This window comes from Eremomyces bilateralis (assembly GCF_010015585.1).
Source record: "Eremomyces bilateralis CBS 781.70 unplaced genomic scaffold P152scaffold_18, whole genome shotgun sequence".
NCBI classification, from domain to species: Eukaryota; Fungi; Ascomycota; class Dothideomycetes; order Eremomycetales; family Eremomycetaceae; genus Eremomyces; species Eremomyces bilateralis.
The window spans coordinates 175,345-190,933 of record NW_022985084.1 but is presented as its reverse complement, the minus strand read 5'-3'; the positions used below and the strand labels follow the sequence as shown (position 1 = coordinate 190,933).

General features: G+C 48.3%; 6 protein-coding genes across 6 annotated transcripts; 3 read left to right on the top strand and 3 right to left on the bottom strand.

Annotated features, from left to right (window-relative positions):
- Nucleotides 1-2,111: 2,111 nt before the first annotated feature.
- Nucleotides 2,112-4,023, top strand: P152DRAFT_491362 (cytochrome P450; the record flags this gene model as incomplete). The annotated part of the gene is made up of 7 exons (XM_033682165.1): nucleotides 2,112-2,297; nucleotides 2,359-2,465; nucleotides 2,529-2,685; nucleotides 2,733-2,933; nucleotides 2,987-3,082; nucleotides 3,144-3,492; nucleotides 3,547-4,023. 7 exons carry the CDS (start codon nucleotides 2,112-2,114, stop codon nucleotides 3,657-3,659), a joined length of 1,209 nt encoding a protein of 402 aa, XP_033532011.1. The 3' UTR covers nucleotides 3,660-4,023.
- A 3,409-nt stretch (nucleotides 4,024-7,432) lies between these two features.
- P152DRAFT_460494 (uncharacterized protein) lies at nucleotides 7,433-7,732 on the bottom strand. Its single transcript, XM_033679924.1, has one exon. It carries the CDS (start codon nucleotides 7,626-7,628, stop codon nucleotides 7,464-7,466), a length of 165 nt encoding a protein of 54 aa, XP_033532010.1. The 5' UTR covers nucleotides 7,629-7,732; the 3' UTR covers nucleotides 7,433-7,463.
- A 356-nt stretch (nucleotides 7,733-8,088) lies between these two features.
- Nucleotides 8,089-9,081, bottom strand: P152DRAFT_451130 (uncharacterized protein; the record flags this gene model as incomplete). Its single annotated transcript, XM_033678208.1, has 2 exons — nucleotides 8,089-8,437; nucleotides 8,564-9,081. 2 exons carry the CDS (start codon nucleotides 9,079-9,081, stop codon nucleotides 8,089-8,091), a joined length of 867 nt encoding a protein of 288 aa, XP_033532009.1.
- Nucleotides 9,082-9,118: 37 nt separating this feature from the next.
- P152DRAFT_491311 (uncharacterized protein) lies at nucleotides 9,119-10,016 on the bottom strand. The gene has a single exon (XM_033682164.1). It carries the CDS (start codon nucleotides 9,565-9,567, stop codon nucleotides 9,244-9,246), a length of 324 nt encoding a protein of 107 aa, XP_033532008.1. The 5' UTR covers nucleotides 9,568-10,016; the 3' UTR covers nucleotides 9,119-9,243.
- Nucleotides 10,017-10,663: 647 nt separating this feature from the next.
- On the top strand, nucleotides 10,664-12,700 carry P152DRAFT_460492 (uncharacterized protein). Its single transcript, XM_033679923.1, has 6 exons — nucleotides 10,664-11,229; nucleotides 11,281-11,339; nucleotides 11,399-11,444; nucleotides 11,503-11,657; nucleotides 11,714-11,825; nucleotides 11,904-12,700. The coding sequence occupies exons 1-6, from the start codon at nucleotides 11,083-11,085 to the stop codon at nucleotides 12,555-12,557; spliced, it is 1,173 nt and encodes a 390-aa protein (XP_033532007.1). The 5' UTR covers nucleotides 10,664-11,082; the 3' UTR covers nucleotides 12,558-12,700.
- Nucleotides 12,701-13,070: 370 nt separating this feature from the next.
- Nucleotides 13,071-15,221, top strand: P152DRAFT_460491 (cytochrome P450). Its single transcript, XM_033679922.1, has 5 exons — nucleotides 13,071-13,324; nucleotides 13,376-13,461; nucleotides 13,512-14,260; nucleotides 14,317-14,563; nucleotides 14,636-15,221. Exons 1-5 carry the CDS (start codon nucleotides 13,111-13,113, stop codon nucleotides 14,819-14,821), a joined length of 1,482 nt encoding a protein of 493 aa, XP_033532006.1. The 5' UTR covers nucleotides 13,071-13,110; the 3' UTR covers nucleotides 14,822-15,221.
- The last annotated feature ends 368 nt before the right edge of the window (nucleotides 15,222-15,589 follow it).

Genomic DNA, 15,589 nt, shown 5'->3' with positions numbered 1-15,589 from the left:
ATGGCACAACGGCAGCAGAACATGGTCAATATAGCGGGGGACTACTCACGGTAGTCGTAAAGACTATTCGGAGGCTCGTTACCGGATTTGGTGATCTGTGGTATGTCATTATAGCGTAGTTGGACCGAGCAGGGCGACGAAGCATCCGGATGCATTCGTCAGCGATCGATGCCACCGAATTGAGTTATCGTGGGAGAAAAGAAGTTATCTCCTACTCCTACATGTACTCGGAAGTCAACATTACTAGGGGCCAGAAATAAAACAAATACAATGCATCGGAGCCAGGGACACGACCTTCTTACGATGGGTTTGATTCTTATAACGAGTGGGACCCTTCGCACTCTTCCAAGCATCGCAAAGTCTGTGGAAACAGATTGAACGGCTAACTAGCGAGCTGTGCTGTCGCGGTCGGGATCAGGTATCCCCCATACCTGTCTGTGGAATGTGGTCTGTTCGAAAAGGCTCCACCCCAGGAGAAGGGTACCAGTGGGGCTTCAACTCGCCAGCAGTAGTTAGCCATTGCCAGTTCTGGATATACTGAGCATTACTGGACCCAAGGAATGTGAACAGCGTTGCGAGTACACCAAATATGGAAAGATTCACCGAAGCAAGGCTCCCGAGCATGGCTGCACTTTGAATGCTAATCCACGAAAAGGAATCGACAGGGGTGGCAGTGAATCAGAATTGTATGAGAGATGTTGAGAAGCTGCAAATACATAGATGTGAAGGGCTTTGCTGTTCCATAACAACACTTTGACGCGTGAAAAAGTCGCTGGGCCGGAATGACTTGCGTTGTATATCAGATTCTCCACGGCGGAGCCAGACATCAAGTCATTTATTAGGATCCGGCAAACCAACCTCGTGGCGTTTCAATAATGTAATTCGACATTTTCTGATACCGTGCCGATTCCGGTCGGAAATGAAATCTACACAATGACCAACAAACGATAAGCAAACAACGGGCAAGCGACGCGAAGGTGCGCACATCTCTAATCTCAGTCAGACCAGTGTCCCCCGCGACTTGACATGGGGGATAATTCGGAATATGGCTCACTTCCACATTCCGGTGAAGCCAAAAGGGAAGATTTGCTGTTTCTGGCTCTCTGTTGCACGCTTACTACTGAGTTTCTTGCATCAGGGGAGGTTCGCTCAGCAGATCACTGGCGGAGGGTACGTTTTAGCGACGAGTCACATGCTGGGCTTGGTTCCCAAGGCAAGCTCCATATCATTCGTCGTAAAGGCGAAAGATATTGTATGTTATGGGTGTCACAGAATATCTGTGTTTCTTGGCGTTTCTCCACGGCTTCATTCCACATTCGATTCTATACCCCTATTTTTCCCTTTTTAAGGGAATAGATCACCATTGTAAACCATATAAAATAGCTGCAGGAACAGCCTGTTTTCGTAGGATCCGGCTCTTCAGGATCAAGTTCAATCTATCTACGCTCTTTTGGAATCTAACGGTGTTTTCCCACTGTGTCGCTGCATTAATCACCTGATTGAGCGAAACCGCTATTTATCTCACAATGGGCATGGCCCAAGGTTGGCAACTTGGCATAGGCTGAGAGTCTAGGCCTAATCAATCCTAGCGCCAAAATGGAACCTCATTGAGATTCCTCTGGTACAGATACCTCTACTCTTTAACTCAATCTGGAATACCTTTAGTTACGCGTATGTTGTGTGCATCCAGCTACCGTGCCGTGACATTCATTAATTGTAAGCTAGAACTAATCTCCAAAGAACAGGAAAAGAGAAAAGAAGCTTCCGCTGTCATTGTGAAGCTCTCCAGCTACTCAAGAGCTACGCTGCTTAGTGCGCTAACCTAATCCGTGCATATCAGGAGAGCCTGCTTACACATTATACTGTAATGCATCACCAGGTTACACCTGGCTTGACACTCCGGAGATGCTACTTAGAGCTATGGAATTGTACGTAAGTGTCAGGCCATTTTTTTATATTGTTTTGGGTATATGAGGCTAGCCAATCATATATATAAGGGGAATATCCAAGGACTACAACTCTGTAGAGGTTCCTATGCTGGTTCATTTCCTTCTCTGAACAAACCTAAATATTAAAACAGCAAGTCGACGGAAATTTGCAACGAGCACAACATGATGCCGAAAATCCCTTCTTTCCCGTTCAAGCGCGCCTCAGGTCTCAAGCCGCCTTGTGAGTACGCCAAATTGAGGGCTACGGACCCTGTTTCCAGGGTCAAGCTGTGGGATGGCAGCCAGACGTGGTTAGTCGTGAAGCACAAAGATGTTTGCCAGGTTGCTACCGATGATAGACTCTCCAAGGTAAATCTCCAACAGTATAGCAGGCTCAACCCAATCCAGGATGGCTTATAGAAGTTGATAGATTCGCACCACATCCGGATTTCCGGAGATGAGCCCTGGTGGGAAGGCTGCAGCGAAGAATAAGCCGACATTTGTGGATATGGACCCGCCAGACCACGGCAGACAGAGGTAAGCGATCGCTAGACGTTTATTATACGGAACGTTCCGCTGACGGCAGCCGTGACATGACAGGGGGATGGTGGAAGCTCTCTTTACTCGGACACATGTCAACAGTCTGCGTCCCTACATCCAAAAGACGGTTGATGAGCTTTTGGAAGCAATGATTGCAAAGGGATGTGAGCAGCCAGTAGACCTAGTGGAGCATTTTGCCTTGCCCGTGCCGTCATACGTGGGTCTCGTTTTCCAAGCACGCTCGTCGCCCACTGATTTAACTAGATCATTTATACTGCTCTTGGCGTGCCTTTCGAAGATCTCCCATATCTTACAAATCAGAATGCAATCCGCACAAACGGCAGCTCTACGGCGTCGGAGGCACAGCTTGCCAATGACTCCCTGCTTGTGTATCTTGGCAAGCTGGTGGATAAGCGAATGGAGGATCCGAAGGACGATATAATCAGCAGCCTCGTTACCAAACAGGTACTGCGAACTTTTGTTGGCGACTTGTGGACCCTCTGCTCATACTCGTATAGATCAAACCGGGTTATATCGATCGGATGGACGCCGTTCAAATCGCATTTCTCCTGCTTGTTGCTGGTAACGCCACTCTGGTCAACATGATTAATCTTGTAAGACCTACTCTCTGAATTGCATTGCATGCAGCCTGCAAGCACTTACCGGTCACTCTAGGGCGTTGTCACGCTCCTTCAACATCCCGACCAGCTAGCCGACCTTAAAGCACATCCATCGCTCGCGCCGACGTTCGTCGAGGAACTCTGCCGCTACCATACCGGGTCAGGCCTCGCCATGCGGCGTGTGGCGAAAGTCGACCTTGAACTCGGCGGCAAGCAAATCAAAGCTGGTGAAGGGATAATCGCCTCGAACCAATCTGGTAGTCGCGACGAGGAGGTCTTCCCAGACCCGGATACGTTCAACATGTATCGGAAACGCTGGGATGAGGAAGCATTAGGCTTCGGATACGGACCACATCGCTGTATTGCGGAGTGGCTTGCTCGGGCGGAGCTCGAGATTGTGTTCTGTAAGTACCCTTGCGAGAACTCTTATGTGGGTAGTTACTCATGACGCCATGAAGCCACTCTCTTCCAAAGACTACCGAATCTGCGAGTGGCAGTTCCTATGGAGGAGCTCCCGTATACGCCGCTGGATAGGGATGTGGGAATCGAAAAGCTTCCAGTCGTTTGGTAAGCCCTAACGAACAGTTTCTCGTAACGGATGCGTGTAGCTGTTATGTGCCCTGCTGAGGCCGCAGCGCGATTGGCAAGGCTTAGCCGGTCGAGACACGGCTAGATTGGAATAACACGAGCCGGAAAGCAAAATTGACGAATGGGCAAATCTTTTATTGGATAATCGTGTCATAGGAAAATCTGTGCTCTTTTTAGGTGTTTGAACAGGATCTACCTACTACCCGCTTTCATCTTACCTGATAGCCCCTATGTCTACACAAATCGCGCTATCCGCACCTAAATTCTAGGTCTTTTGCCTCTAGTGATGGGGTTTCCCTCCACTTTACTGATGATACCTAAAATAGGCCAGTGGTGCATAAAGGCAACCTTTCTGCCCCAAATCATCACGAGCGTAGCTAGCACGTGATCTCTGCCTTCCTAGAATAAGAATCACCCTCCCGTAGGATTTTTAATCAAGTATGTATTCTTAATCATGGGAGGAATAGCTGAATCGCTCAAAAACAGCATCTTCACGACCAGTGCATACTTCCTAATTAGGAATTCAAACGATATCCTTTTCTCATCTGATCGTCTGATCGTCTGGTCGTATAGTGATGTTTTGATCCTGATCTCGCGCCACATAACCACCTTTGTTTATAGTATTCACTCTCCGCCTTCCGGAAGTCCTCCACATCCACGCCACCAAGCTATGAGCTCCGTCCCTACTGTGCCGCCTGTGAAGGAAGCGGAATTGAGGATGGCAATCCGACAGCCCGTCGGATATCCTACACTATGTCAACACCGCGCGATTAATTCAAATGATGTAAACAAACCTCTCCCGTGATATGCTGGTTCTCCCTCCTAAGCGCATCCTGCTTCCGGGACTTCATCGTCTCGCTCTCCGTGCGAGGGTTCAAATCCTGCAAATCGAATGGAGCCTCAAACATGATCCCTCTAAGGCTTTTTACACGGGAGACTGCCACGTAGGTCAGGCCAGGCGCGAACTCCCGCTCCGAAATGTCTAGCACAGCCGGTGCTAGAGTCGTTCCCTGCGACTTATGCGTTGTGATGGCATATGCGATAGTCAACGGGAACTGTGAACGTGAGTAGGAAGTGTTCCCGATATAGAAATCACGGCGTGATGGGAGGATTGGGACTAAAGCAAAGCCGCCTATGTCTAACGTCGGTCCATCATACCGATCGAATTGGACGAGGAGTACGGAAGGAGGATCCTTATGGATATCAGCACTAGCCTGCTAGCTAATATCACGCACTGTTCCCATCGCACCGTTCACCAGGCCTCGTTCGGTCCAGAGATTCTCTGTCAACATAACACGGGTTCCCAATGCCATCGGAATCTCAGAATGGAGGTTTCCTGCCTCATTAGTCGGAACCTTTTCTGCCTTTGCCCCTCCTTCGTGAATTGCTCGACATATCATAACAGGAGAACGAAGATCGCGCAAACGACAGTAGTTAAACGCGGCGACAGGCGCTTTCTTACCGAAGATACGGAGAGCATCCCGGAAAGATGCCACCTCCTCAGATGGAAGCATGGCCTGTACTCGTGTACTAAGCAGTGTCCAGTCGTCACGAGTTACGGAGCCTATCCGCAGGTGATCGAGAGCCTGGCGGAACTAAATTGACTCAACGTCATTGCCTTGCTGCCGAACAACTTCATCAAGCTTAATTGTTCGCTCGAATTGGTCGTAGATATTACGCCCATGCTGCTCATCTAGATTTGGAAGCCTCTTCTGGTTATAAAGAGCAGTTGCCAAGACCGGAGGAAGCTGGAAGAAATCGCCACAGAGGAGAATGTAGAGACCACCGAAAGACTTATCAACGCCGGGAAAGATCTCGCGGCAACGACGGTCAATATAGGAGAGCTGGCGAAGGCCGATCATAGATTTTTCGTCGATAATCGGATACCGTATACCCCGGAAAGCGGCCTGAGCGGCCTGAAGAGCAGCCGGCCGGAGGGGATCAAGAGAATTGATATCCTGAATAGGAAGATGAAAAAGAGTATGTAGTGTCGACGCGGATTACTGTAACTACCATTACCACTTACCGCTTCAACAGCGGTAAGTGAATCTCGACATTCTGGAGATGGAATATACTGCTTTTTACTCGGGTAGAACGAAATAATCCATTGGTCTTTGCCTACACCGACGCGGAAGCCAGTCTCGTCGAAATTCCACAGGTCCTCGGTCGCGATTCCGTATCGGATCTTAATATGGTATAGCTGCTCAAACCATCTCCCGAGAGCCTGGATATCATGAGCAGCTTTACGATTAAGATCAAGCACACGTGCTTTCCGTGCATAGACCTCTGGCCCTCGTTTGAACTATGCATATGCCCAGCGAGTGTCTACCGTCGGTGAGGGGCCAAGCTGACCGCTAGCCGTGTGATCGATCTTCAGGATGGTATTTGCGCACGAAATAACTTGCGTAATCCGTGGTGCGATTCCAAGGTCATCGAGGCGTCGGAGATAGTCCTTTAGAGCAGTATTTTGAGTGGTAGAAAGCTTCAGCGTGCAACTAGGCCGCTCGAATAGACTCTTGCGGCCCTTTGAGCGAGCGAGTAGTCGTTGGTATGGCACGTCGAATTCACGCTCCAACTCCTTAAAATTGGGAATTTGGCTATGAGGGATTGATTGGAGGGCTCTCTGGATTCTAGATTCAATAGCATCATTATTTTTCGGCATAATGGCGGAGGATAAATAAGCTTAACTCCGCTTAAGGAGACTGGAAGCTGTATCAAGTTATCGTTTAGACGACATTATCGTTTAGAGTGTAGGCGCTAGATTAGGGATCTAGCGTCCACAGTGTGGATGAGGTACTCTAAGCTTCAGCTGACGAACCAGGGGCGCGGGATATCATCTATCGTGTATGGCCTATGGGAGCATAAGGCTACAAACTGCATTAATAATCTTGCCATGACTCTCGTATATCTGTAGGGCCGGGGGACCAGGCATTCAGCTAGAACACACAACTTACACAACACACACAATACAAACAACTTCGCTGCTGTAACAACAGCACCTTACTCCCAACCATTTTAGCACATCACGTGCGACATCTACTCTGCCATGTAACATGTATCCTACTTCTTACACAAATAAGCATCTCACTCCCTATGTCGGGTACCCTATGACTTCCGTGATTGATTGACACGTCAAAACCAATCAACAATTCAACATAGACTATCCAAAATATTAGCGATGATTTTGGCCACGTTTGGAAGTAAACTAACAGGAGCAAACGACCCTAGCGAAGCGATAATAGATCCTGTCACAGAATATCTATGTTTCTTGGCGTTTCCCCACGGCTTCATTCCACATTCGATTCTATACCCCTATTCTTTCCCCTTTTAGGGAAAAGATCACCATTGTAAACCATATAAAATAGCTGCAGGAACAGCCTGTTTTCGTAGGATCCGGCTCTTCAGGATCAGGGTCAATCTATCTACGCTCTTTTGGAATCTAACGGTGTTTTCCCACTGTGTCGCTGCATTAATCACCTGATTGAGCGAAACCGCTATTTATCTCACAGATCCCTTCAGAAATCTTCCCCATCCAGCTAAGAGACTCAAGCCAGTGAAGTAAATGCTTCTGTAGAAACTGGTGTACTTGGTCGTTATCTCGAAGCTGAGTGGAGCTCTGCTGAAGATGCGGGATCCAGTAGAAACATGCATACTGGAGCGCTGGCGGGAGGCACTCTAGTACTAGGCTGCTATCAACGTCGGCTACAAGTATACCGGGTGCGCCTATGCTACATATATCCTGCTTTAGCAAAGCTGACATTAGCCGTATACAATCTTCGGCTAGCATCTAATGCGCTTGCTTCTTTTCTACCCAGAGACTTGGTTCAAGGCACCTATTGTTGTCCAAGTGGAAGTCCCGAAATGAAGGATGGTAGAGACGAAGGGGTCGAGCTTTGTCCTTCGGAACGATCAGGATAAAGTGTAGATCCTCTACCGTCTGATTAATGTTCATTAGGGGAACATACAGTAGTCTGCTCAGGGAGTCTGCAGAAAGCGGTGCGAAGAGTACAATGATGCTTCCGAGTACCTGTCTTAGTATACGATAAGACTCTTCTTTCTCTATATCTGTGAATTCGGGGGAAACAGAATTCTTAAGGACAGTGGTGTAGATCTCGTCAAGGTGCTTTTCCTAGGGTGGGTAAATTTCATGCAATAAACATTTGTTGCGAAGAAACCCCCAAATTTATGTAAGAAACAAAGAATACGATGTAAATTTCGCAAAAAACGCTAACCCAATTTGTTTAGCGCACTGTATGTTGATGCCTAAGGCATGAAAGTTTATGGGCGAGAAATCCAACTGCCAAAGGGCTTCTACGAGATTTCTAATTAGATAAGAAAATAATGGAAAGAAATAAACTACTTTCTTGCATTAATTCGGTAATTTACAGGCTCCTCTTTATTTCATTTGTTTCTTACACCCACCCTAGCTTTTCCGGTGCTGTAACAGTGCCAGCGCTGCCACAGCTCTTAAGGATTGTATCGAGTCTTCGAGCAGCATGTCGTTTACCTTCACGGATAAAGCGGCAAGCGGTTGTGGCCCAAATGAATAGCCCGCTCGCAGCTTGGACCAAATATCTGAGGGCCTCTTCGCCTGGCCAACCAGCATCTAGAGAACGTTCCTGTCGGATAAGCTTAAGATTGTCTTCGACGAAGATGGCGATATCGTGGTCAACGGTCGACGGCGATATGTTATGGAGCATAAAGCTTTGGTATTCCTCATCCGGCATCTGATAGAACCCATGTCGAATTGGGATCTCGGGCCTGCTCGTCAGAAATACCCGTAGCTGCACCTTGTCTAACGATCGAACCTCGGCCAAGAGACGGAGGATAATCCGGATGTCGTCGTCGTCGTCGCATTAATCAAGCGCATCAACCACAAGAACGTACAATGCTTGGTAGCCGGTACTTTCTAGCTTTGAAAGTGGACACAAGACAAGCTGATGCCACTGTTCACGGAGCGATCGATCCGTAAGGTCGCTATACCCCGTGATAGCATCGCAAACATGCTGGTGAAGAGTGGGTATACTGTTTGCAAGCTGGCATGCAAGGCTTGTAACAAACTTGCCTGCATGGTCGACATCCCCACCACCTCGTGAGAAGAAGGAGCTGGCCACTAAGCCACCGCGTTGAGATTGTGTTCCCGCAAAGGTGCGAGCGATGGTTGACTTTCCCGTGCCAGCTAATCCACTCAGCCAGAAGATACATTGCCCACTTTGTCCGTCTACCCAGCTATTTATCTTTCTAAGGAGATCGACGCGGGTATCGGGAAGGCAAATGGGCTTATGTTGCTTCAAATAGGAGTTAAAGGGCGCTTCGACAGCATATGGTAGGCGATCGACTGGACTGGCTGCATATCCGCTTTCAATCAGTAATCCGTTTATAGTATAGTGATAGAGGATAGTCATAGCTACATACTCACGACGCTGTATAGGACGAACTCTCTTATCAAATTCCTCATGAAGCCGGCCGAATGCACTCTCTATCCCCTCACCATAAATAAGCGGCATATGAATGCCAAAAAGGCCAAGCAAAGCATAGGCCTTGTCCTCCTCGCGCTTAGTCTGCCGCTATTTAGCCCATGACATTCGCTCGTGTATGCTGAATTCAGCGAGAGGAGCGCGTTGAAGAGCTGGAACCGCGATCCCTGTAATCTCGTGTAGCAGTCTCTCTAGGGACCTCTTGTCGTCGAGTTGCTTGCCGTTTGAAAAGAAAAATTCAACCGACGACGGAGCAAGAAGCTCTTGAAGTGTCCACCCGCGGGTAAACCATCGGCTTTTGCGACGTGCTGGTTCCCACGACTGCAAGGACGCGCTGACCTCGTCGTGATCATTCGTTGAAACATCTGAGAGATATACATAGCATTTTACCGCATCGCGATACCAGCGCAACATAGAGTTAATGGCTTCTGAAAGCTCATTATGGTCCGATTTGTCGATACAGCAGGTGTCCACCTAGACATGTTGTAGATTATCGCGGGCCGCTTGCTGTGTACAGAAGCGAAGTTATTTGTATCCAGATTTTGTCTTCCTAGGTCCTATCGTCAAGTCTTGAAGTTGACCTTTTCATAATCCTCCCATAATCCTCCCCCCAGGTGTGTGAAAGTATAGCATAAGGAGGAATGTTGTCGATCAGATCATTAGTCAGGCTGAACTCGCCGTACTCGTTGATTCGCAAAGGACGCATGGCCAAAGGCGAGATTCATTAGGGTAGTGCGCGAAGAGTAGACGTAGCGATGCATGAGAAAGATTGCTGTCCAGGTGAAAAGACAGAAATTGAGAAGCCACGGCATTGCGACGAGGTTGTGCTCATGGTTAAGCTGCTTCACTGCCTGGTGGTGCTTGGTGCGGCGCAGCAGAGTGAAAAGGCAAGCCACAGTGCCACTACGGTTCCAGGAAAACAGGCCTGGAAGGCTGGAACCATAACAGGTGGAGTAAGAAAACAGTTGCTTGCGTTCGTACCATAACAGATTGTTATGACTTAGATACGTACATACATAACTTACTTAGTTACGGTGTTAAAATGTTACCCAAATAATTCTGTCAAATTATTTCAGACTGTCCCTGAACTGGTGGTGCAGCTTTGGCACGCCCACCTCCCTTTTCGGATGGGTCTTCCACCACAATCCAATGTCCCAATGCCAGGAATGGAGAACCAAGAGCAAACCCCAGTTGCACACTGCTAGTTAGGCCTAATCCTGCCAGATTTTTGTAACGTTATGGATTAAATAAGTTATGTAAATGCATTAATTATTGCAGCTCCGAAAACTGGGCTCTGGTTTGGTGTCTACCTTGACTCGCGTTCTCAGGCGCAAGTGCTGACTCGGGAATGGCTTTTGAGCTAGCCGGGGCTATGCAGAGTTGGCGTCACGGCCCGGGTAGTATCCTAGTGGCGGTTTCGGCCCTCTAGCCGACTTGGATCGGAGCTCGTTGATCTTTATGTCAGTTGCATATTTCAACGGGTTGGTTTTTCCTTCGCTCGATCGCTACCCGAGAACGGTTTAGTTCGGGACACCTAGGGTACCGGGCCAGCCCCGCAGACTTCCAGCAGTTACAGGCCCTGGTCACGAACGGGCTGGCACCCCCCCAGCCTGCGCCATACAATGGAGGTTGAGTTGATAGAAGAAACAGGGGGGTGCCAGCCTGTTCGTACGAGTTACACGCTAGTACGCGAGGACAGTTCTAATCAGGGGGCCTTTATCGTATTCGAACTCTCACACGTAGATCTTAATATCCTTCTCAACGGTTCTTCAAAGCGCTAGACGAGAGCACAAAACTTGAGTCATGAGTAGGGATTATATATATATTCCGACCACCCGAAATGCATCCTTCCCGCCGAAAGAGTTTCCGGATCGTCTATCAGTGTTTTTTGTTGTTGTTATACTAATTGGGTGATTTGTCCTTCGCATTATGGCGACCAACCTGTTCGAGTTGGCATATGTCGTCGCCTACATCACCTTCGCAATCGGCACACTATCGTCCATCGCTCGTTTTTATTCTCGCGCGCTGGTCGTGAAGTCATGGGGTTGGGATGACACGGCGTCATGTGTTGTCTTGGTCAGTCACAATTGATTCGAGGAATCCTTCATGCCATGCTTACCTTAGCAGGTTGTCAGCATCGTCCATCAAGTCGTTTTGCAGCTATTTCTTAATCTAGGTTGTGGCAAGTAAGTTCTCACCAAATTTGTCTTTCAAAGGCTCTGCGGATACTGACTGTCTACAACAGGCCAGGAAATGTGGATTGTAGTTTCCAGTCCCTTGATCTTCTTCGGGTGAGCAGCCTCCGCTACCTCGTAGTGAAATGAAGCGATATTCTGACTATAAATACAGACAGCGTTTATCGAGGAAATTGTCATCTATGGAGCGCACTGTGTCATCAAGGCAACTTTCCTTCTATTCTACCTGCGTCTTTCTCCCGACCATTCGTTCCGGATCTTTGTATACATTGGATTTGCACTTGACTCCGCTGTCTTTCTCACGAGTTTGTAAGTTGCGCCTCTATTGCCTTTCTGGAGCGTTGCGAATGGCTGACAATATGCAGGCTCATGACAGTCCTACAATGCATACCGTTCGAGAAGATCCTCAACCCCTTATTGCATCCTGAAGTTACATGCATCGACACGCGCACCATCATGATCACTCCGCCTGTTCTTGTATGTCTTGACGAACTTTTCCTGACCCTTGAGATTGATGGCTCGTGGACATCTTGTGCATGCTAACAGTATCTCTAGAATATCGCGATGGATTTTTACATCCTATGCCTTCCGATCACCACAATCTGGGCTCTCCAAATGACCCTTCGGCGAAAAGTCACCATCATCTCCGTCCTTGGCTTCGGTCTCGTCTCCGTCACTGTGGCGATTCTCCGCCTTCCCGTATTGATCTCAGTCACTTCGATGAAGACTGACGCTTCAGTAGATGTGGGGAAGATGATCATCGTCGCGGCATTCGAAGTGCAATGCGCCATTGTTGCTGTCAATCTCCCCGCTCTGAAGGCGCTATGGACCAAAGTCCGAGGGAATAATAACAGTTCCGAAGACAGCAATGACCCTTCCTACCAGAGACCACACAAACTCTCGTCTATGGATCGTGGAAACCCAGGCGACTCGAAGAAGAACACATCCAATGGCTACATTACAAGGTTGGAGCGAGGACTGGAGAGCAACGAGTCGGAAGAGGAGCTCTTCGAACAGACAAAAGGGCAAGGACGTTTGGGTGTGGTTAGAAACCCGAGGTCACACTCCTTTGACGAGGATAAATCAAGGGACGGGAATTTTGGACACCAGGCGATTACCGTTACGACCAACGTGGATGTGCAGCGCGCACTCGCGAGCACGCAGAGCAGATTACCACCCAAGCACGGACTTGGCTACTTGGACAGATAAGAACGTCCAAGGTGATTATTGTACAGTATTAGCGTCTCCAGAATGAGAATAGAATGAGAATAGAGTATCCCAGCTGATTGGATCAGTTTCAGTGCTGGCACTGTACTTCCTGATTATGGCCAGACATCGATTGTGCTGCCAAATTTGTCGAATGATTCAAAGATTGCCCAGGTAGCGATACTCGGTGCCCGAGCAGCCGGGAGACTCATTCTGCTTCCCTCGTCAGGCACTCAGGCGTAAACAGATTACATTATGCATGTGTCCTAATATTGGTTTCGGGCTTTCGGCCTCACTGTTGCAGGTTCGTAACCCGCGAGTCAGTGGGGCCTCCACAAGTTAGTGCACATTGTAACGGCTAATTAACTAGTTAGGGATCCATTTGGACTGACACTAAAGCCCCACTACCCCTAACCCCTAGCACTGATTGGTGATCCAAACCCGGAACAGAGGGCGCCCCACCTGTCTCCTACTTCATATATAGCTTGATCACCGTGCAAAGCCAGCTACCTGGTACAATCTAAAACTTTTGCGTCTCAACAATTGTGCGGGAACGATGGGGTTTCTTGACACCTTCCACGTGAGCTGGTCATCCCTTACAGCTCTGGGAGTCGTTGGGCTCTTGAGTCTGCTGGTGTGGCGCCGATACTTCTCCGCGATCAGCGACGTCCCAGGGCCCTTTGCTGCATCGTTCACCCGGCTATGGCACATGCAACGAATCTTGAAGGGTGACCAGAATCTGGAACTGATTCGACTGCATGAGAGGCATGGTATGTCGTACGGAAGTGTACATAGAGTATACTCGCTCACACGTCTTGTAGGCCACTTTGTTCGGATGTCCTACGATGAGGTTAGCGTCAGTCATCCAGATGCTATCAAAAAGACCCTTCTCGCCCCTCTACGTAAGGTAACTGCTCAAAGCAACCATCCGATTTTCCATGTCTAACTAGCATTGAGGGTAATTGGTACAAAATCCACGCTTTGCCGGATTACCGTTTTCAATCCCCTATGAGCACCACGGATCCCAAGAAGAAGGTTGAAAAGTCCAAGTACATTGCCGCCGCGTACACCGTCTCTAGCATACTGAGGTCAGAGGAGCATATCGACCGGACTTTCGAGTCTTTTCTCCACTGGCTGGATATATACGCAGCCGACAAGAAGCCAATGGACCTTAACAAGTTCATTTCATACGCAACCTTCGACGTTATCGGCGAGATTGTCTTCTCGAAGCAGTTCGGTTTCCTTGAGCAAGGCAAAGACATTGGCAACGCTATTGGGAACTCACTGGCTCTCAATGCCTACGTTGCAGTTGCCGGGTACTTTCGTTGGATTAACATTGCGCTCTTGGCTAACCCCTTGGTCACTTGGTTGTCCATCATGCCAATGGGCCACTTGTTCGACTTGACGAAAGCTGTTCTAACAGATCGCGAAAAGAACCCCAATGCTCGCTACGACGCGATCCAATATTGGTTCAAGCAAAATGAACGGCATCCCGACAAGCTCACGATTCGAGAGATCGGCACACAAGCCCTTGCTGCTGTTGGCGCCGGATCAGATACTGTTGCTGGTGGCATTCAGTCTTTCATCTATCACATGATTCGTCACCCCGATACGTGGAGACGTGCTCAGGCCGAAGTCGAGGAAGCAGTGAAGAACGGTCTATGCAAGGATCGAGTGGTTTCCTACGCTGATGCCCAACAACTACCGTAATCTTCTTGAGTCCGTTTCATCGAGAACAACACCCCTGCTAACTCCGAGTTAGCTTTGTGCAAGCGTGTGTGAAAGAGGCACTGCGGATGTTCGGCCCAGTTCCAATGGGGCTTCCTCGAATAGCTCCCAAGGGAGGCTTGACCATTGGCGATCGCACCTTGCCCGAAGGCACTATTGTCTCTGTCAACCCATGGGTGATTCACTACTCAAAAGAGCTTTGGGGTGAAGATGCGGACGAGTTCAATCCAAACCGATGGCTAGAAGGAGACATCGCCGCGAAAGAGAAGTACTGGATTCCTGTGAGTCAATTGATCTGTTTCATGTTCTGGAGGCATCATTTGGTGGCTGAACATGCTAACAACATCACGCAGTTTGGAGCAGGTTACGGCTCTTGTCCCGGACAGAATGTTGCAAAGATTGAGCTTGCAAAGATTACGTCGACTCTGGTCAAGGATTACAACATCCGACAAGTAGACGAGAAGCAGGAGTGGAAGTGGAAGGCTTACTTTACAGTTGTTCCCCACTCCTGGCCTGTTTTTATTGAGAAGAGGACATAATAGTAATTGATGTGAGGGCATACATCAGCTTCTGAGCGGAAGAAACATCTTAAAGGGCAGGAATCATCCATTCACGTCGGTTTGTGGTTCTGTGAAGTCAGGCCCAAGGAATATGAATCGCAGTCTATTCACATTCCATCCCCACCGACTGGACTTAACAGTGATGTTAACTTTGATGCAAATGCAGAGCTTGTCAAGGTCCCTTTCAAGACTCAGGTCAAGATTAGTGTCGGGCCCTGTTGCCGTTACTTGAAATCTTTCAAGCATTTCCAACGAAGAGGGTTATAACTATATCTAGGCTGTATTTGTGCCAGTTAGTGGAGCCTACATAGTAACGTAATCCACCAGTGAGCTAGCCAAACCAGCGAGTTAGCCACCTCAAAATCTCACCAAAATCGGGATATTTCATAACCCTGTATCTCAACAACAGCATTATAATAAAGTCTAAAAGTCGATAGATAGACTTTACTAGTCATTTCATGCCTTTAATGAAATTTATAGAGCTCTGGCTATTGTAGTTGAATATATACCTTAGTCTCAGTAGGTTTTAGCACCTAGGATCTAGGTATATATTCAACTACAATAGCCAGAGCTCTATGAAATTAAGTAAAGGCTTAAAATGACTAGTAAAGTCTATCTATCAACTTTCAGACTTTATTATAATGCTATCCCTAGTACTCAATGATAGGGACTGGCATCCTCCAATACAACTGCGGTAATGCGAACAACGACAAGGCTAGGGCTACCTTCGACTCGATTGACCCTACC